The sequence below is a fragment of the Trichosurus vulpecula genome, chromosome 8, assembly GCF_011100635.1.
Source record: "Trichosurus vulpecula isolate mTriVul1 chromosome 8, mTriVul1.pri, whole genome shotgun sequence".
In the NCBI taxonomy this organism is placed as follows: domain Eukaryota; kingdom Metazoa; phylum Chordata; class Mammalia; order Diprotodontia; family Phalangeridae; genus Trichosurus; species Trichosurus vulpecula.
The window spans coordinates 148,072,893-148,095,606 of record NC_050580.1 but is presented as its reverse complement, the minus strand read 5'-3'; the positions used below and the strand labels follow the sequence as shown (position 1 = coordinate 148,095,606).

Sequence of the window (22,714 nt, the reverse complement as noted above, 5' to 3'; positions counted from 1 at the left end):
AGGTAATTTGAAAGCTACAATTTTTTCTTCTGCATAATTGTATTTAGAAAAGTAAAGCATTATTTTTCTCTTTATGTTTAATTGACCTAATATAAAACTTGGAAATAGCTAAGAACTCTTTATAGCCTACTTTTTATCTTCTTGGTCCTCCTAATCCATTTTCAGGTCTAGGTGTTAGTAATACTTTTTGAACAAGAAAAATGTGCTCTTTCAACCTGGCTTCCCAGTTCTTCAGTGGGTCGATGGGATAATTTTGGAGCTTCAAAAGCTAAGCCCAGCTTAATTTTAGTAGCTACTGCTTCCAACCCTGCTGTAGGATTTCTGATGACCTCTATCTATACTTTGCTCAGGGTAAAGACTTAAGTATATTTTATATGAAGTGTGAAAATTTAATGACTCCATTTTCTTTTTCTGTTTGCTTTGAAATTAACATTGCACCTTCGATGCATATTTTAATAAAATTATCTCTCATAAGAATTTTTTCTGGGAAGATGTGGGTTCTGCCACTTTTGCTTGTTCAGTACTACCAACTCTCATCTGGACATCATTTCACTGTTTTGTTTAAGCAGGTTTAATTGCCCAATTGTATGCCCATCCTTCCTATGATCCTTCTGCTGTAGGCCCTCTGGAGCTGGCTAATGCACTGGCAGCTTGCTGCCTCTCTTCAAGGTTGTCCTCACAGCATAGGCAGTGGGCTGCTCAGCAACTTGTGCGGACACTTGCTGCACATGATCGAGACAACCAAACTAGTCCTCAGACATTGGCTGACATTGGAGGAGATCTGAGGAAATGCTTCTTTATAAAGTTGGAGGCTCATCAAAATAGGGTATGTATTGCCATGGCTCCTAAAGTTAGAGCTGGAAAAGACCTTAGAGATAACTCTATACCAATTTTCTCATTCTGCAGATTAGGGAACTAATCCTAGTGTGGTTAAGTAACTTGACCATTGCCCCATGGGAGGGTCTCTAATTGTGGATTTCATATTATTTCTACTGCAGCATGCTAACTTTTGTGATTTATCAGTAATAGATTTTGAGTGTCCTGAGAATGGTTCTAAAAATGTTTATAATGCTAATTCCTGATACATAAAACTCAGTATTTAAGTACTGCACAGTCTTTCCATTTTAAAAGTCTGAATTACTTACATTTCTTAGATAATTGCCGACTCTTGACTTTAAATAGGTCTGTGTGGATGTGGTACTTTTCAAATAGAAAAAATGAGATTTGAGTAAGAGGAAGCTCCCAAGGAAAATATTCACAAAATAAATAGCCTTAGTCTTTTCATCTCCAGAATGGTGACAAAGTATTGTAGAAAGTGGAGACTGTCCCTCCCCCCTGTAAAATTAAGAACAAAAGGGGTAAAAATCCCTTCTCATTCTGTTTGAGTTGTAGAATTTTAAAATCTGGATGGTTTTTTTTTTTACATTTTAATGTGTTTAGTGAAGTTTATTAATTTTCAAGTCAAACTTTAAACATCCTTCACAACAGCAGAACATCCATCATTGTTTGGAAATTACAGTATGTTAACTCATACTCCAAATAACCACAAATGTGATTTATAGCATATTTAGGAATGAATGAGACTATACAAATTGCATTGCAGAAGTGGTAAATTTTCTTTCCTTTTGCAGTGCCATGGGAATTTTCCCCACCTTGTTTCAAATGACTTTGGACTCATCTTTTTTCAACTTCTTTAGGTAATGACATGTGTCTGGTGTAATAAAAAAGGACTTCTAGCAACCAGTGGCAATGACGGCACCATAAGGGTTTGGAATGTTACCAAGAAACAATATTCACTACAACAAACTTGTGTATTCAACAGATTGTGAGTTTTAACATAAACATTCAACCTTAGAATAATTATATAAATACCAAAAAGTCAGTTATCCCAAATGTATATTACTTTGCCTTGTTTTAATTAAATGAAGGAGGAAACAAGATACACTAAAAATGTTGATTTTTTTCACATGTATTCAGCAAAAATATACTGTGTCTTTAATAAGAATTGCCTTTAACTTCTGTTAAAGTAATACAGAATATATACATTTTTAAAAAGTGTTGAATTTGAATTTATTTGTGGTTAAGACAAGACTTGTCATGCTGGCAAAACGTTCAGTTGTTTAATGCATCATACTTGAAGTATATTGTTGGTTCACAATTTTTCATAGATTATTTAGAAATTGTAGCTTTTTTAATTCTGTTTTTGCTTGAGTTTCTATACATACACATATATACACACATACATACATACAGGGTGGGGGAATTAGACCTGTGATTTCATTGGTATAGGAAGTTCCCAGTAAAGAAACTTCCTCTGTCAGTTCAGACACTAGGGAGTTTTGTATTAGTTTGATACCTCTGGCCTACGGCATGAAAAGGTGAGAAATTTGTTCTGGGTCACATGGTCATTAAACATCAGAGATGAAATTTGAGCCTAGGTCTTTCCAGCTCCAGGGACAGATCCTTATCCACTGTACTCCATGGTTTCTCACATACTTAGTGATTCATAAAGCAGACTTGGGTATCCTGTATGTGTAACAGTCGACAGAGGTGGACATTCATGGAATTATGACTTCCATAGGGGATTTAGTAAATGGGATGTTAGGAGCTCTGCATCTCATGTACAAAATCTTTGAATAATCAGGACACTATTGGTTAGTGAATTGTTTTGCTTATATAAATTGGATATTGAATATCATGGTAAGAAAGGGGAAAGGTAGTCTAGACTTGGGATTTTATCAGTGTAAGTAGTCCCTGTGTGGTAACTTCCTTCACAGATGAGGATCAGAAACTTAATTTAGCATCTTTAAGGGTTACATGACACGTAGAGGTTAAGGGTTTTACCCATCGTCACCCAGCTAGTCTGAGTCAGAGGACTTGAACCCTGACTCCAGGCTAGAATGCGGTCCATTAAGCCATAGGTTCTCAATCTTGTTGTGTCATGGACTATTTTGGTGTAAGTGAAATCCCATAAGAACCACTTATCAGAATATTTTTAAGTGCATAAAATAAAATATGTAGGATTTCAGAGGAAACTAATTCTATTGAAAGACAGTTATCAATATTTTTTTGTTAAAAAAAAAAGTCCTTAAATCCCATATTGAGAATCCTTACAACTAAGCAATGATTTTTCTCTCTGAATGGTAGTATCACTATTTTTTTAGATTTATAAATTTCTCAAGTGTTGGATACAAGAGAGTGTCAAACTCAGATAAACATGCTGTCCTTGTAATTTATGCTTTCATGATTAAATAGACATAAATATATGAAGCCCATCATTTTGTTTGAAGGGCTTAACATGACTTTTAATAGTAATGGGGTTAAAGAATAGATAGCTCCACAGATTTGTACATATTGCCTCTTATATTCTAGGGAAAGCGAATCAGAGGAAAGCCTGGGATCACCTAGTGATCCAAGCTTCTCACCTGTCTCTTGGAGTATCAGTGGCAAATATCTAGCTGGTGCTTTAGAAAAGATGGTGAATATTTGGCAAGTTAATGGTAAGATATGTATATAATTTTTCTTTGACACAGATGTTTTTTCTATACAAACATAATTGTTTAAATCCTAACAGACTCTGAATGTAGAAATTTATACAACTGTCATAATTAAAGCCAATTTGTGTACAGTACCAGGGATGGGGAACCTGTAGCCTCGAGGCCACATGTGGCCTTCTAGGTCCTTGGGTGCAGCCTTTTGACTGAGTCCAAGTTTTACAGAACAAATCCCTTTAGTAATAAAAGTTGGACTCAAGTCAAAAGGCTGCACCCAAGGACCTAGAAGGCCACATGTGACCTCGAGGCTGCAGGTTCCCCACTCTTGATGTATACCTTTCATTTCTCTTTGTTTTTTAGTCCAAACATTGATACCTTTAAAAACAAACAAAAAATTTAGACCTTAAGGTAAAAGCTCCTGGATAGCATGGGTACATTCAGGTACCCACAAATAAAATAAACTATTTCACAGAGTTGCCAGTCTGTTAGTTCTAACTAATCCACTAGTCCCCATCAAGCTGAGAATTCTGTTTGTTTTCTAGTCGAGGTTGAGGTTAGGAGAGAGTAAAGAGAATTTGCAGTTGCCACATACATAATAGGCATCTTATAAATATTTGCTAAATTGAACACTACCTCAGCATAGGTAATAAGGTCAGTTCTGCATGTTTGTGGCAGGTGACCCTTTGTCTGTAAAGACTTTCTTGATTCCTCCAAGTTGGTAGTGTGGTCTCCCTTCTCAGATTACTTTACATTGTGCTTATCTGTGTATGAGTTTTATCCCACCATTCCCCTCCCCCTCAGTAGAATGTAAAGGCAGGGATTATTTTATTTTTTTCTTCATATAACCAGAATATAGCACCATGTGTTGGACATCTTTGGCACTTAACAATCTGTTGGTTTGCATTGAAGTTGTCTTATTTTTAGTGTAGAAAATTCAGTATTTCATGTTACGTTTATTATGTCCACCAAAGTCCTCCTTTGATGCCTCATTGTTGGCATAGTGAACTTCAGATGTAGAAAATTATGCCAGCATGGTGCATACATAGCTCTAGAAGTTTCTACCAACCTCAGAAGTCTTTAGGTAGAGACTCAGTCATAGACTATTATCCCCAAACCAGCCTAAGTTTGCAACAGTTTATTCCCCTTTAGAAGGCTGGTGACCAGGTGATAAACTATTTTGTCACAACAACTCATGAAATTATTTATTCCTCCTAAGGCATAGGAGGGGTTATGATCACTGTTAGTAGAGGAAGTGCGTATGCCAACTAAATCAGAGATTTATTAAATGTTGAAATATATTTACTCTTAACAATTAGGAAAGAAAGTGCCTCATATAGATACACATACAGATGTGTGTGCATTTGTATGCATATTTACAGATATACTACAGCTTCTCTTTCTGAAAGTATCTTTTTCAGCTTGTTAGTATTCTATATGGAATCATAGAATGTCAAAATTGGAAGGGAACCCGGTGACCGTCTAACCCAGCTCATAACTAAATAGGAGTCATGTCTACAATATTTAAGGAAGTTGAGTGAGTCTTGGGGACTCGTTATTTCTCCTCTGCTTTTGGATCATCATAATCTTTAGGAAAATTTCCTTTATGCATCAAACCTAAATTGATCTTTCATTGCTTCCAGTTTGCTCTCTAGGGCTGAAAAGAACCAAGATAATCCTTTTCCCAATTGATAGCCTGCCCTTCCCGTACTTGAGGACAGCTTTCAGGCCCCGTTCTCTGATGTCTTCTCTAAGTTGAATAGACCTAATTCCTTCAAGCAGTCTTTGTGTGACATACATTTAAGGTCTTTAACCATCTTGGTTACTCTTTTCTGGACGCTCTCCAGCTTATTAATGTCCCCCCTAAAATATTACACTCAGAACTGAACATTTATGTGGTCTGACCTAGTATGTCATACAAGACTGTCACCTTCCTGGATGAAATGCCTTTTTAATGCAGCTCAACATCACATTAGTTTTCTTTGTGTGCCTTATTATACCTTTGATCCATATTGAGCTTGCAGTCCCCTAAACTCCCACTCCTTTTTCAAACTGTGCTGTCTAGCTGTGTCTTCTCACTCCCCCCCATCTTGTACTCGAGATGTCTCTTTGAACCCAAACAAAAGACTTTACCTTTTTTCTACTATGGTTTAACTTTTTCAATTTAGCCCAATAATAGAACACATTTTACTTTATTAAAAATAATCTAATATTTTAAAGTAGTATACAGAATATATTGGGGCAGCTAGGTGGCACAGTGGATGGAGTGCTGGCTTTGTAGTCAGGAGGACCAGAATTCAAATGCGGCCTTGAACATTTACTGGTTGTGTGACCCTGGGCAAGTCACTTAGCCCTGTTTGGCTCAGTTCCTCATCTGTCAAATGAGCTGGAGAAGGAAATGACAAACCTTTCTAGTATCTTTGCCAAAAAAAAAAAGCCCAAATGCTTTCCCACCCCCCCCCCCAAAAGCACAAAGAGACAGACATGACTGAAAAATGACTGAACAACAAGAGAACATATTATTTAACAAAATATATTGAATATTATTTGTTTTTCTTTTTTATTTATTTAGTTTTAGTTTACAACATTCAGTTCCTCAAGTTTTTGAGTTTCAAATTTTCTCCCCCTCCCTCACCTCCCCACTCCCCACCCAAGACATCATGCAATCGCAATCCGGTATAGGCTCTACATATACCTTCACACTAAACATTTTCACAATAGTCAGGTTGCAAAGAAGAACTACAACCAATGGAATGAACCAGGAGAAAGAAGAAACAAAACAGAAAGAAAAGCAAAAAAAAAAGAGAGTAAATGGTTTGCTTCAATCTGTGTTCAGACTCTGTAATTCTTTCTCTGGACGTGAATCGCTTTTTCCATCATGAGTTTTTTGGAGTTGTCTTAGAACTTTGCATTGCTTTGAAGAGCCAAGTCTATCAAAGTTAGTCATTGGAGATACCGTGTGTCCGTAATCGTGTATAATATTCTCCTGGTTCTGCTCCCCTTACTTAGCCTCAGGTCATATAAGTCTTTCTAGGTTATTAAGAAGTCTGTGTGCTCCTCATTTCTTATAGCACAATAGTATTCCATCACCTTCATATACCACAGCTTGTTCAGCCATTCCCCAATTGATGGGCATCACTTTGATTTCCAATTCTTTGCCACCACAAAAAGGACTGCTATAAATATTTTTGAACATACGGCTCCTTTTCCCTCCTGTGTGATCTCTTTGGGGTACAGCCCTAGAAGTGGTATTGCTGGGTCAAAGGGTATTCACATTTTTATAGCCCTTTGCACAGAGTTCCAAATTGCTCTCCAGAATGGTTGGATCAGTTCACAACTCCACCAACAAGGCATTATTGTTCCAATTTTTCCACATCCTCTCCAGCATTTATGATTTTCCGTAAGTTTTTCTTGATTACATTGTGAATATACATTGTACAGTTCTGTAATAGGGTAATATGTTGAAGTAGCTGAGGAAGATTTGTCGTTCCAATTAAAAGTCCAAAACTATGTAGCTTTTGTCTTCTTTTATACTCTCTTTTTTCCTTTGCTGTCTGCCTATCAGTTCTCACTGATGATCTGTCAGGATACCTGCAGTCTCTCTGGCTCAGCTTTTCTTACCTACCAACGTGGTGCTTTGAATATGCTGTGCCCTGGAAAGCCCTTATAGTAATAATAGTAATAGTACAACTTGATGAGTTGCTACCTCCATTATTAAATATTATTTTGCTATCATTTCTAATCAGCAAAAAGAATTCTCAGTTTAAAGATGATGAACTCCTTTTCACATAATAATAGTAGTAGTAGTGGTAATAACAATAAGTAGCATTTATATAGCTCTTTAAGGTTTGCAGAGCACTCTCTATATCTGATCTCCTTTGGTCCTCACAACACTACGATGTAGGCTAAGTCCAGAATTCTATCTACTGTGCCACCTAGTTCCCTGAAAAATGTTATGTGAAAGGGATCATGGCAAAAGTAATTTTAAGATCTGATTGCTTTCACACTTTAGTGGGCTGTGAAATGATTTGGCAACTAACTTTATAAGAACTAGTATAGTACTAGTTGATATTTCTTTCTCTTAGGAGGAAAAGCATTAGTAGATACTCAGCCACATTGGGTATCTGCTCTGGCTTGGCCAGAAGAATGTCCAGCTGCAACATGGTCATCAGATTCTCCAGAGTTATTGTTAGTGGGACGTATGGATGGATCTCTTGGGCTAATTGAAGTTGTAGACGTGTCAACCATGCATCGAAAGGAGTTGGAACATTGTTATCGAAAGGATGGTAAGAGATGATTTCTAACTTTGGGATTTTGGTAGTTAAGTCATAAATTTAACATTGTTAAATCCACCTTCAAAATGGCTTTTTCTCTCGGTCAAGTTAGTGCTTCTTTTGAATTGGTTACTACTTGAAAAGTGATTTTTACCCAAAAAAGGAGGGAGAATAGTAATCTAACATAGATGTTACTAATATTTTGTGCGAATAACCTAGGAGTTGAAACAGGCTCCAAGACTCACCTGTTTGAATTTGAGCCTTCCAGAAAAGTAGCCAGAGGTATAGAGTCAAGAGTATTACCTGCTTTCCCTTTAGAATTCAGCATTTGCAAACAAATAATACATCACATTTGTATAGTGCTTTATGCTTTACTAAGTACTTTTTTCCCAACAGCCTTTTGAGGTGGTAGTATCATTTTTTTTAGTTCCTGTTTTGAAGATTAGGAAGCTGAGACTTAGGGAGAATATGAATTGTCCATAGTCACATAGTATAGTCAGTCTTGGATCCAAGCATCCTGACTCCCATTCTAGTGCTTGAAAAGGGCAGTGGAAAGCTAGCCTTTTACACTATTTTATTTGTGAAAATACCATTACCACCAATTGGTCACTTAGAAAAGGGTAGTAGAGGTTTATTTACAACTGTCTGCTCTCAAATAGCTTTCATTTTAAGATGAAACTAAGTGTCTAACTAATAGACATTTGATGACCAAACACATCTAATAGCTTTCATTTTAAGATCAACTAATAGACATTTGATAGCCAAACACATCTAGTAGGGTATTTCGGACAAACAGAGAACAGATAACATATAATGTGATGTAAAAATATATACGTGTTTTGTTTTATGACTTAGTTCACTTCTTGCCAGCCTTATCAAATATGAGGATCTCTTTTTAATGTAACAAATGTTTGGGTTCCCCTACATGATAGTAATATATTCATTTGGTTGAATGAGAAAATATATAATGAATCAAAGCTATCTATTCAGTAGCAATTTTGAAAAGTTAGGATTTAATCAATAACAACAGCAGCTTTACACATGGTAATGCATATATATATATTTGAGATATTTGGCTTACAGAAGTAGGTTTGCTTGTCAATATTAAACAATGTTTTTTGCAGTTAAATAAAAATTAGAATGACAGTATTTAGGAACATGTGTATTTGTGGACAGCATTGACACCATTGATATTTGGTCCAGAACCTTTTGGGATATAATAGGGATGAAGGAGCGTGGTAGAGTGGGGTAAAAGCAGAGATGCTACTTGTTTGGATTGTCACTGTTTTCTAGTAAATATCCCAAAATAGAATGAAAACCCCAAATGAGGTTATTCTTATCATTTGTGAATAGTACTTAAAAAGTACCAGGGTTGAATGTGGGAGTAGCACAGTTCTTATCTCTGATTTGGTCTAAATGCATTCAAGAGAATTTGGAGAGATTTCTTACATCATTCACTTCATTGATTTGAATCATTGTCTTCATTATCAGTTTCTATTAAATTGTGACCAACTAATCTAGTTTATTTGTTTTTTTCTCTAGTATCTGTTACCTGCATTGCCTGGTTCAGTGAAGATAGACCTTTTGCAGTGGGATATTTTGATGGTAAATTGTTGTTAGGAATGAAGGAACCACTTGAAAAAGGAGGAATTATTCTGGTTGATGCACACAAGGTATAGCCCTTTTTTTAGATCATCAGCTCTTCTTATTTGCACTGATTAAAATGATGATTTCTTAAAATTTTTGTGTGTGCATTTTGTTTGGGTAGACAGATGTTTTAAAACAGTTTACAGCTCTTCAAGATCTTCAGCCCCTAATTGAAATTTAATGATTTGGTAGAATCTATGAACACAGGTAACAACACTTGTGCAAGGTTCGATTTCAAAGTAATTAAGTAGCAAAAATATAGGTTATATGCATTTAAAGACAAAGTCTACTGATTATGTGCTCTTTCTGTTTTGAATGCAGAAACTTGTAAATATAAATCAGTTTACTTATATGCTTCCCTTTTGTTTAAAAAGTCCTATGAAGAGATGTCTTCTTAAACTTTCTTTTCTTCCTTTCTGTTTTTAAGGATACTCTTGTTGCTATGAAGTGGGATCCAACGGGTCAAATTCTTATGACATGTGCCAAAGAAGAAAATGTGAAGCTCTGGGGTCCTGTGGCAGGTTGTTGGAGATGTTTACACTCACTTTCACATTCATCTATTGTGAATGGCATTGCCTGGTGCAGCCTTCCCGGGAAAGGACCCAAGTTGCAATTATTGATTGCTACGTATGTTACCGTTCTCTTATCTTGTAGCCAGTGTTTAATTTTGAATTTTTTGAATTCACTCAATGAAATGTCTGCCTGTAGTGTGGAAACAATGAGGTGAATAGGTGCAGTGTAGAGACATGAAGAAATACTGACTAAAATTGTGGGACACATATTACATAGGTAGCATGATATAATAGTGGATCTAGAATCATCCTTGGAACTAGATCTTGATTCAAGTAATATCTCTAATGCATTTGGGGACCCTGAATGAGCGCCTTAACTTCTTAGTGTTCCAGGTAATTCTCCAACATAATGGTAGAATAGCTACCATTCTGCATTGATAAGAGGAAGTTTCCTTACTAGGAGTTTTCCTTATACCCATGAAATCACAGGACCAGAGTCCCCCAGTACTTGACTCCCCCCCACCCCCAGTACACACATCAACACACACACGTGTGTTATATAGGAATAACATATACTATGTGAAAATATTGAATACTGTTTTTGTTGGTGTTATAAATAATATACTTGTTGAAATATATACTCATACATTGATATATTCTGTTTTTGTCTGATCTATCTTTTCTTTTAGTGGTTGTCAGAATGGTTTAGTGTGTGTGTGGCGTGTTTCCCAAGATGCATTGAATATATTACAGTCTGAAGAATGGTGGGAACAAGAATCAAACAGCCAGGTAAATATTCAGTGTGCTATAGGACTTGTTGAAAAGGGTTTAGGCTATTTGGACCTATTAGGCGTATGCCAAAAATAAATAATTTAGAGGATTTTAAATGATCGTTAGAAGTTTGACCTTTGTGAACTATAATTGAATTTTATTTGCTTTAAAGTTGATTTATTTCATTATAAAGGCATTCTGCATTGTGTGTGTGTGTGTGTGTGTGTGTGTGTTTTAATGGAGTAATATACCATGCTGTACTCAGTGATTTTTAAGTAAATATTTGTTGGTGATTATTGGTTCTGCTTGTACTGACAAAGTTGGCCTTTTGTAGGATGGAATTAGAGAATTTTATGGTATTATTTGAAGGGTGCCAGGAAAGTGGCACCTCCCCTCCCCCAACTGATGTCTGAAGTTCTACTATTAGAGATTTAGTTCTTTACATTGAACCTGTCCCTTGATGCAAGATACAGATCTTTCTGGAATGCACAATAAATTGAATCTCTAATACTTGCATATGAATGAATTCAGCACAGACTTTCCTCCCTAAACACAGAGAAGGAAGAGCCTGATGGGGAAGACCAACAACTCAGAAGGAGTGAAAACTACCCAAAAAAGTGGGAAGTAACTAAAGACAAATTTGGCCTGCTTCACAGTTTTACCAGTATCTAGTCTTGTTAATTTAACATACCAAATTGTATTGAAATTGAATCATAAGATTATAAAATATTGGCTCTGAAAAAACCACAAGCCTTCATTTAGTCCATGTTTAGTCCATTATATTCATTTCTTCAAGAAAGTTGAAGCCAGAGATATACTACCCAGTTTCAAATAGTGGCATTCAGGGCCACTACCTGCATCTCCTGACTTAGTCCAGTACTCTCTGGACGTAGGCCTATGTTTTAAAAATACTAAAATAGAACAATTCTGAAAACTTATTTAAGTAATTTGTGTTTTAAGTCTTAGTTATGGGGAAATTATACTTTAATAGTTTATGCAATTACACTAAAAAAGAAGTCCTGCTTGTCTCTTTTTTCAGTTCTGTATTAGTATACAAATAGGAAGATATTATAGGAAGATATACTGAGCTTAAGATTTGTGAATAGTGTTTTTATTTCAAGGTCTATAACTGTGAAAATGAATTACAGGATAACTACAGAAAATCTGCAGGTGCCAAGTGTGTTTATCAGTTGAAAGGGCACATCACTCCTGTTCGTACAGTTGCCTTCAGTTCTGATGGTTTAGCATTGGTGTCTGGCGGACTTGGTGGACTTATGAACATTTGGTCCTTAAGGGTAAGGGCATAAACTTTATTAAAAAATTGATTTTTTTTGTATTTGCTTAAATAATCATATTTAAATGAGCCCAGGCAATACCAAAAGTATTTTATTTGCTATATCTTATTTTGAAGATATAATTTCTTTTTAGAATCTTCTGTCCTTGATTATTACAGTAGATCAGAAATAATTTGAAGACTAACTTGGGTGATACGAGTGGCATCCAGTGGACAAAGATGCATATATGTTTCAAGGGTTAGTTATTTAGAATGTAGTTTTGAAACTAGAAACAGGCATTTTGAATTGTCAGTAAGAATTAAAATATAAATTTATTTCATTGTAGGATGGTTCAATATTGCAAACTGTTGTGATAGGATCTGGAGCGATTCAGACTACAGTGTGGATTCCTGATGTTGGGGTAGCTGCTTGTTCTAACAGATCAAAGGTAACCTTACCATTATAGAGAATCAAAGACTGTAGAGATGAAGGAATCTCATAGCTCGAGTTTATATCTGAGGCAAACCTAAAGAGATCACATGATTTGCTTAAAGTCACACAGCTAGATAGCAGTAGAGACAAGACCAGAAATGAAGTCTTTTGAATCTCACTTCTTCCTGGTCTATTGTATTGCCTCCATTTTATTGTCAAGTTATTTTATTTTAATGTAAATCAAGAAAGATTTGCTTATTGACTGCTAATAAATATTTTAAGATTGTACCAAACTAGGTCAGATTATTTATCCTAAAATTTACCTATGATGACTATATTTTAGTTTGCAAATTTAATGTCAGTAGAGTTATTAGCTTCTATTTTAAAATAAGTCTGTGATACGGAGTTACTACATATATTATTGTTTTGAAGCTAGATTTAAGTATTTGTTTTGAGAAAGTATGTTCAAGTAAGAATTATGCACCATACAACCACTCCACTAGATGTAACAAGTGGTTAGAGAAAAGTGGAGGGCAGAAGTTGGAGCTGTATTTACTTTTAATTCTGTCTGCTTCTAAAAGTAGAAGAAAATACACCTTCTTCCTGGGTTCTGGTGGACATAAGAGAATTTTAAAGATGCTGGATTTTGTGTTTAATGAGCCCTAATCAATAGGCATGTAGATCTTTTTCAAAAGATTGAATTCATTATAAATTCATTCTAAAAGCCACCTGCTCCTTGGAAGGAAAGCTATGGCAAATCTGTCCAGCACACTAAAAAGCAGAGACATCACCATTCCAACATAGGTCCGTATAGTCACAGCTATGGTTTTTCTAGTAGTAATACATGGCTATGAGAATTGGACCATAAGGAAAGCTGAGTGCTACAGAATCAATGCTTTGCATTTGTGGTGCAATCCTTAAAGCAATTCATTCAGACTACTCATTGGAAGGACATATGCCGAAGTGGAAGCTTAAATACTTTGGCCACATAATGAGAAGACAGGACTCATTGGATAAGATTTGGAAAGATTGAAGGCAAAGTGGGAAAGGGATAGCAGAGAATGAGATGGGTGGTGTCATGGAAGCAGCAGCCATGAGCTTGGGCAGACTTTGGGAGATAGTGGAGGATAGAAGAGCCTCCAGTGTGCTGTGATTTATGGGGTCACAAAGAGTCAGACACAACTGAACAAATAAACAACAACAAAGAAGAAAAATGTAGTTGATGTAACTAACTAAGGCTTATTATTTCCTTAGTTTTTTAATCTCTAAATATTTAGCATAACATAAGATTTCATAGCAGGTAAAATTGCAGAACAGAATGTACAATAAACAAATATATATGTTTGAGATGGCATTTTATTTATATTTCATTCAGTCATTGAAAGAAGTTTCTGAAATGATAGTAGTGAAGTAGACCTTTAATTTTTCTTCTCTGTATTAATTGTGCATATTGTATTTTAACCAGGATGTTTTGGTCGTAAGTTGCACATCAGAATGGGTAGCTGCCAATCATGTTCTAGCAACATGTAGGACTGCCTTGAAGCAACAAGGTGTTTTGGGATTAAACATGGCTCCCTGCATGAGAGCATTCTTGGAACGATTACCCATAATGCTTCAGGAACAATATGCATATGAAAAGGTAAGAAGCTAAACCTAAGTTCATAGCTGAAACCCCAGACATGCCTATAATGTTCTCAATATAATGTTTTTCCCTCCTACACTCTTACAGCAACTACTATAGTTTAAGCTCTTATTCTTTCTAAGACTATTTTAATAGCCTCGTTATACCAGGCATTACTATCTCCAGACCCTCCTCTATCTAGTCCGTCCTCCACATCTCTCCCCTACCAATATTCTTGCTGATGCACTGCTTTGATTATGTTCTATCTCTATTCAAAATCTGCAGAAACTCTCTATTGCTTGTGCATCTGTGTGTCTGTCTCTTATCTGTCTAGTTCTGGTCCTGTCATCAAAGCCCTTCACAGTCTGCCTACAATTCATCTTCCCAGGTGTATCTTGCACATCTCACTTATTTGTAATTCAGTACAAGCATTTAACCATACTGTTCTTTTGTCTAGTTCATGGTCTTATTTATAGAGCATTCTCCATTTTCTGTGCATATATCATTTCTAGGACATGAGACTCCTAACATATCTTTATATCTTTTGTCCCTTTCTTTATGGCCCAATTCCAGTGCCAGCTTCTATATGAAGCCTTCCCCAATCATCTCTCTCCTGTATTTCTTCCCACTTGAAAGCAAAGGTGAAAGTGCTTTTCCCCACCTTACATCCCTCATATTTGTTGGGTTTTTTTTTTTTACCTAGAGTTCTGCTTTGTATTTTTCTCATTCTCCCTTGCTTATATCACAATTATTTGTGTAAATATCTTTTTTTGCATTAGATCATATACTATCTAATTATGTTTGTTTAGCTTTTTTTATTGACTTTTTTTAGTATAAGTTCCTAAAGAATTATGTGAAAAACTGGCAAAAACTGAGAATCTACCGTCAAAGGAAAGGCAGAATATCCCATGTTAATCAAATTGCTATTATTTACTTCAATCAATATATGCACTCTTGGGTCACCTAGTTACCTAATCATCCAGTTTGATAGCAAAGGAAGAAGTTCCTACTCTGATAACCACAGAATAAATATGAATCACTTTCGATCCCTGAGAAATACTACAGGGAATGAATCCCCACCCCAACATCCTATTCAGAGTATCAAAATCAGCTGATCACTCCTAAGGTGGTGGAAGTGATGATGGTGGATCAGAGGTCCAAGACTTGGAACTAGTGGTTGTGGTCATTGTTTTCTGAGGGCCAAGCCCTGCCTGGTCTGATATCTGGTAAAGTATAGTTAGTCACCTTTATGATCTAGGAAGTCAGAGGCTCAGTGTAGTTTCTTCTCAAATCTTAGGTCATTACCAATGTGGACTCGTTTGACTTTGCTTGGGCTTAGTCTTGGTCTTCTTTGTCTCATAAGGCTATTATATTGTGGTTATAAGTGGCAGTTAGGTCCAGTGTTCTTTTTTATTTTTATAAAATTTATTTTTTCAGTCAGCAAATTTACCTTCCCTCCGTCTTTCCTCCCATTAAGAAGGAAAGCCTTTTAAAGGGAACTTGACCAATTAGTTTTTTTCTGATGTAGTCACTAACTAATATTGTACCAATATAGAGTAAATTGAATATATTGGATTACTTCAGGGTGATAAATAATAAACAAATCTGACTGTCCTGAACTGTACATCTAAACAGTATGAGTATTTACATATTTAGGGTCTTAGAGTGTACATTTTTGTTACAGATTTAGAATGGAGTCACTCATGTCAGGAGTGCTTCTTTGACAGTGTTCTGTCTTTATTCCCTAGAATCTTTTATAAAGGAGGTACTTTATACATTTTTGTTGAATTGAATTTTGTCTCAAAATTCGCTTCAGTAAGGTTCGTGAAGTACCTATTACATTCAGGTTTAAACATAGTAAAATGGACCCTGTCTTTATGGAGCTCATTTTCTATTGGGCAAATATAACACATACCAAGATAAGTAAAATATGAAGGAGATAAAAAATAAATACAGATAACTGGGGAGAATAATTACTATACTCATAGGATCTGATTGATATCACCAAAGGAGAAGACAAGAAGAGAAGAAGACAGAGTCTTGAGGAATGCATATGTGTAGATGAGAATCCAGCAAAGGAGACTGAGAAGGAGTGACCAGAAAAGGTTGCAAGTGAACCAAGAAAGATCTATCACAGAAGACACAGGATGAAATTGTATCTTGGACTTCTGGCCAAGATGACTACCCGAATACAGGCAGACTGTCCAGCTCCCTTAAACCCACTCAAGCAAAAACCCAAAATTTGTACTATAACTAATGGTGATCAAGAAATCTAATGTGAAAATATAGTAAGTGATTTCTTCCATCCCACAACTGCATAAAAGTTAAAAGCCCATGGATTTCCCCCATGGAAGAGCAGGACATCACCAGTACAGACAACCAAGCTGGCAGCATCCTAGCATGACGAAAAGTGGACTAGGAGTATGTATAGCCTCCTGGTTTCTGTGTCTGAAGAACAACAAATAGATTAAAAGAGGCATCAGCCAGAAGCAAAACAAACTTTTAAAGAGGGAGCAGGGATAAAAAGAGGGTGGTTTAAGAGAATAGGACAGAAGGAAATACGCAGTTAGTGGTCAGAAATGTGAAAGTGACTGGGATAAATTCACTCATAAAGTAAATTGGCAATCAGAATATATTGTTGGAGAAAAAAAACTGAACATACTTGAAACAGAAAGATACAGAATTAAATAAAGAGCTAGAAAGAAAAATATGTTACACTTCAGGTGATGTTAAAGTGGTGGGAGTACAATCATGTTCTCAAATTAAAATCAAAAATAGACTGAAGTAAAAGAGGGGAGCAGGGAAATCACATTTTGCTAAAAGGCAGTGAATTATTATCAATACTAAATCCATGCTAAAATATGTGCACTAAATAGCATGGTGTCTAAATTTATAAAAGAAAAGTAGAATCAGTTACAGGAAGAAATAGGAAGAAATAGGCAGTAGAACTATAATAGTGGGGTGAGGGGATAATTTCACCTCTCATACCTAACTAAAGAGATCCAAAAAATAAACATGAAAGAAGTTACAAACCTGATTAGAATTTTAGAAAAGTTAGATCTGATAGAACTCTAGAGAATATTGAATGGGTATAGAGAATACTGTAACTAATTCTCATTTGTGCATGGCACCTGCATGATGGTGTAGGGCATAAAAACCTTTTAGAAAAGCAGAAATATTAAAGCACCTTAAATGCAATTAAAATTACATCCAGTAAAGCACCTTTGAAGAAAAGATTAAAAATTATTTAAACACTAACTTAATCCTGAAGAATGTGTGGAACAAATTATAATAGTCAAAGAACAAATCATAGACACAATTATTTCATTAAAGGTAATTACAACAGTGAGAGCATACAAAGGTTGTGAGATGCCTCCAAAGTAATACTTATGGGAAAGTTTATATCTTTCAACTCTTTCATCAGTAGGAGAGAGAAAGAGTAGGTCAGTAAATTGGGCATGTAACTAAAAAAAAAACCAGAAAAACAACAAAGTAACCTCCTTCTCCCAATTTAGACACCAAAATAGAAATCCTGAAAAATCAAAGAAGAAATTAATAAAATCGAAAGTTTCAAAAACAAAACAACCATTGGATTAATAAAACTAGAAGCTGTTTCCTTAAAGGAAAAAACAAAAGAGATAATGTCATGTATTAGCTAATTTGATTTTAAAAAAGAAAAACAACCATTACCAGAAATGAAAAAGTTAAATTCACAACCAATGAAAAAATAAAAGCAATTATAAGGTGCTACTTTCCCCAGCTATATGTGAACTAAAACTGACAACATCAATGAATATTTACAAAAATACTAATTGTCTAGATTAATAGAATAGGAAATACAATATTAAATAGCCCTATCTTAGAAAAAGAAATTCTACAGGCAATAAATGATTCTCTCCCTCCCTCCCTCCAAAGACCTCCAGGACCATGTGGATTTACAAGCAAATTCTACCAAATATTTAAAGAAAAATTCCATTGGAACAATTAATACCATTGGAATACTGCTGTGATGTAAGAAATTGTGAATGGGGTAGTGTCAGAGAATCCTAAGATTTGCGTGAATTGATGCAAAGCGAAGAGAGCAGAACTAGAACAATTTGTACATTAACAGCAATATTGTAAAGATAATCAACTTTGAAAGACTTAGTAATTCTGATCAACACAATAATTAACCACAGTTACAAAAGACTCTGAAAGGAAGGCAGCTGGAAAGCAGGGACTTGGGTGAGCTCCCTGCCAAGTCCCTCCTAAAACCTATAAAAAATGGCTCTGAGCAAATTCTAGAACTGCTGAACCCACAAAATAGCAGAAAGAAGCAGGGCTCTGGCCCAGGACAGCCTGGATGGTCTCTGGGTAAGGTCTATTGTGCACGGAGCTGGGAGTGGAGCAGAGCAGAGCCCAGCATGGGTGGCAGCAGGACCAACCAGACCGGGAGCCAGGCAGCGTGGGCCCTAGCGCCCTGAATCAGTGAGCTGTGGGAGTTACCAGACTTCTCAACCCACAAACACCAAAGACAACAGAGAAGGTTAGTGGGAAAAACTGCAGGAGTGGAAGGAGCTCCTGGTTCAGCCACCGCCCCAGGGGCAGTGGAGGTGGTAGCTACAGAACCACAGCTGCAGTCGCTTCTGGCCCCAGGCCCACCTGGTGGGAGGAATTAAGTGGCTGATCAGAGCTGGAGTGCAGAGCCTGCTGAAGATCTGAGTCCAGTCCAGGTTGGGGGTTCTTGGGGAAGGAGGAGTGCTGATGTGGCAGAGCTGGCTGTAATAGCTCTGAAAACAACGGCGCATCCCCCCCAAGCTTGGAACACAGTACTCTTTACAAGCAGTCATACCCCGCTGAAAAACTCAAGGGTCAAGTAAGTTGGCTGGGAACATGGCCAGGCAGCGAAAACGCACTCAGATTCAGTCTCAGACTTTGGAATCTTTCTTTGGAGACAAAGAAGACTAAAACATACAGCCAGAAGAAGTCAACAAAGTCCAAGAGCCTACAACAAAATCCTCCAAGAAAAACATGAACTGGTCTGAGGCCATGGAAGAGCTCAAAAAAGATTTGGAAAAGCAAGTTAGAGAAGTAGAGGAAAAATTGGGAAGAGAAATGAGAAGGATGCGAGAAAACCATGAAAAACAAGTCAATGACTTGCTAAAGGAGACCCAAAAAAATACTGAAGAAAACAACACCTTAAAAAATAGACTAACTCAAATGACAAAAGAGGTCCAAAAAGCCAATGAGGAGAAGAATGCCTTGAAAGGCAGAATTAGCCAAAGAGAAAAGGAGGTCCAAAAGACCACTAAAGAAAATACTACCTTAAAAATTAGAGTGGAGCAAGTGGAAGCTAGTGACTTTATGAGAAACCAAGATATTATAAAACAGAACCAAAGGAATGAAAAAGTGGAAGACAATGTGAAATATCTTGTTGGAAAAACCACTGACCTGGAAAATAGATCCAGGAGAGATAATGTTAAAATTCTTGGACTACCTGAAAGGCATGATCAAAAAAACAATCTAGATAACATCTTTTAAGAAATTATCAAGGAGAACTGCCCTGATATTCTAGAGCCAGAGGGTAAAATAGAAATTGAAAGAATCCACTGATCACCTCCTGAAAAAGATCCCCAAAAGAAAACTCCTAGGAATATTATCACCAAATTCCAGAGCTCCCTGATCAAGGAGAAAATACTGCAAGCATCCAGAAAGAAACAATTTGAGTATTGTGGAAACATAATCAGAATAATCAAAGATCTAGCAGCTTCTACATTAAGAGATCGAAGGGCTTGGAATATGATATTCCAGAGGTCAATGGAGCTAGGATTAAAACCAAGAATCACCTACCCAGCAAAAGTGAGTATCATGCTCCAAGGCAAAATATGGACTTTCAATAAAAAAGAGGACTTTCAAGCTTTCTCAGTGAAAAGACCAGAGCTGAATAGAAAATCTGACCTTCAAACACAAGAATCAAGAGAAGCATGAAAAGGTAATCAAGAAAAAGAACAAAAAAAAGAAATCATAAGGGACTTACTAAAGTTGAACTGTTTTGTTTACATTCCTACATGGAAAGATGATGTGTATGATTCGTGAGACCTCAGTATTAGGGTAGCCGAGGGGAATATGCATATGTGTGTGTGTGTGTGTGTGTGTATGTACATATATATGTATATGTATGTATGTTTGTGTATGTATATATATGTGTGTGTGTATGTATATATATGTGTGTGTGTGTATACATATACATATAGAGAGAGAGAGAGACAGAAGGCACAGGGTGAGTTGAATATGAAGGGATGATATCTAAAAAAAAACAAATTAAGGGATGAGAGAGGAATATATTCAGAGAGGGAGAAAGGGAGAGATAGAATGGGGTAAATTATATCACATAAAAGTGGCAAGAAAAAGCAGTCCTGTAGGAAGGGAAGAGGAGGCAGGTGAGGGGGAATGAGTGAATCTTGCTCTCATCAGATTTGACCTGAGGAGGGAATACCATACACACTCAATTGGGTATCTTACCCCACAGGAAAGAAGGAGGAAGAAGATAAAAAAAGGGGGGATGATAGAAGGGAGGGCAGATGGGGGAGGAGGTAATCAAAAACGAACACTTTCACAAAGGGACAGGGTCAAGGGAGAAAATTCAATAAAGGGGGATAGGTTAGGAAGGAGCAAAATATAGTTAGTCTTCACAACATGAGTATTGTGGAAGGGTTTTACATAATGATACACATGTGGCCTAGGTTGAATTGCTTGACTTCTTAGGGAGAGTGGGTAGGAAGGGAAGAGGGGAAAGAATCTGGAATTCAGAGTTTTAAAAACAGATGTTCAAAAACAAAAAAAAAAAAGTTTTTGCATGCAACTAGGAAATAAGATACACAGGCAATGGGGCATAGAAATTTATCTTGCCCTACAAGAAAGAAAGGGAAAAGGGAATGGGAGGGGAGTGGGGTGACAGAAGGGAAGGCTGACTGGGGAACGGGGCAACCAGAATATATGCCATCTTGGAGTGGGGGGGGGTATAGAAATGGGGAGAAAATTTGTAATTCAAACTCTTGTGAAAATCAGTGCTGAAAACTAAATGAATAAGTTAAATAAACTTAAAAAAGAAAAAAAAAGAAAACAGCACTGTAATTTTATGGGAGCCTCTGAATGAGGCAGATAGATAACACAGTAAACAGAACTCTGGACCTGAGGACAGGAAGACCTAAATTCAAATCCCATCTCGCCACTTACTTGCTGTGTGACCCTGGCCAAGTCACTTAACCATAGCTTCCTTATATGTAAAACCTCCCAGGGTTGTAAGAATGAAATGAGATTATATTTGTAGGATGGACTATCTTGTAAAAGAAACAGAAAGAAGACCAGTGTCATTAGATCAAAGAGAAGATGTGGGGTATGGTGGGGAAGTATAGTATAAGAAAACTGGAAAGATAGGAGGGAATTAGGTTACGAAGGGCTTTGAGTGCCAAATAGTGGATTTTATATTTGATTCTGGAAGTAATAGGGAGCCATTGGAGTTCACTGAAAGGTGAAAATAAGCCAAGACTGGGGCTTGGCTGGGCAAGATCAGCAATAGGATAAAGGGGCAATGGACATGAGAGAAAAGAGTGTAGAGATGAACTGGTTCACCAAAAGGTCAAAATAGGGAAGGCAGGAGAATGCAGCTAGTGCAGAGGTTATGGCCTGGCAAAGAACTGAGGGGTCAAGACAAAGAATAGGGTGTGGGCTACAAGGAAGAGGGAGAGGTAGAATGATGATTGATTGGGATCAGATTAGGGAATTTCAGAACAAGGAAATGGAGTACTTGTGAGTGATGGCAAGGTCAAGGGTATAAACATTTCTGTGTGTAACTGAGATGGGGAGATGTCTCCAGAGGATCCACAACCAGTGGTGTGCTGTAGTCAGCTCATATTGGCTCATGGGAACTGATTATTAAATTTTAAATGTGAGAGCTTACACCTCAGAAATCCATAAATGCTACAAATCAGGACTTGATTTATTGTTTTATTGATTGTCTAGACTTAAGTGATGGAGAAAATGTTAATAATGTAGATTAAATTTGAAAGCATTTTATAAAAAAAAGACTCTGAAACATGCTATCCTTCTCCTTACAGAGAGCTGATGGACTCAGAGTACAAATTGTAGTATATTTTCTTCATTTGGACGTTACAGATGCAGAGATTTGTTTTGAATGACTGTACATATTTTAAATAAGGGTCTTGTTATCCTAATTGGTGGAGTAAGGGAGAGATTTTGGAACTAAAATAATTTTTTTAAATGAAGACCCAATTGAGGTTACATGATTTTTTTTTTGAGAGGGAAGGCAGGGCAGTTGGGGTTAAGTGACTTGCCCAAGGTCACACAGCTAGTGTGTCAAGTGTCTGAGGTTGGATTTGAACTCGGGTCCTCCTGACTCTAGGGCTGGTGCTCTACTCACTGCACCACCTAGTTGCCCCATAACATGATTTTATACTGAAACTGGTATGGTTATGTGATTTCTTCCAGTTGTTTTCATCAGCTTGCTAGTAGGAGCAGAGAAAGCTGATGGGAGGAGTAACCTAGTGTTAGCCTTTGGCAAGCCATTGGTGATGAGAGGGCAAAGAAAAAGGGGACTAAAGGTAAGGGAGATAGAGGGATCATGTGTAGTTTAATGTTTAACTAGCATATAGGGATTTTGAAGGGAAGAGAGTAAGGCTAAATCAAGGGTGAT

At 36.7% G+C, this 22,714-nt stretch overlaps 1 protein-coding gene across 1 annotated transcript in view; it reads left to right on the top strand.

Moving 5' to 3' along the window:
- HERC1 (HECT and RLD domain containing E3 ubiquitin protein ligase family member 1) overlaps nt 1–22,714 on the top strand; it is a 222,590-nt gene that overhangs the window by 165,820 nt on the left and 34,056 nt on the right. The window contains exons 51-60 of the mRNA XM_036734758.1: nt 621–826; nt 1,698–1,825; nt 3,373–3,500; nt 7,577–7,777; nt 9,308–9,438; nt 9,840–10,039; nt 10,614–10,713; nt 11,844–11,990; nt 12,316–12,417; nt 13,867–14,040. Coding sequence (XP_036590653.1) covers nt 621–826; nt 1,698–1,825; nt 3,373–3,500; nt 7,577–7,777; nt 9,308–9,438; nt 9,840–10,039; nt 10,614–10,713; nt 11,844–11,990; nt 12,316–12,417; nt 13,867–14,040 — 1,517 coding nt within the window. The remainder of the gene's footprint in view (nt 1–620; nt 827–1,697; nt 1,826–3,372; nt 3,501–7,576; nt 7,778–9,307; nt 9,439–9,839; nt 10,040–10,613; nt 10,714–11,843; nt 11,991–12,315; nt 12,418–13,866; nt 14,041–22,714) is intronic.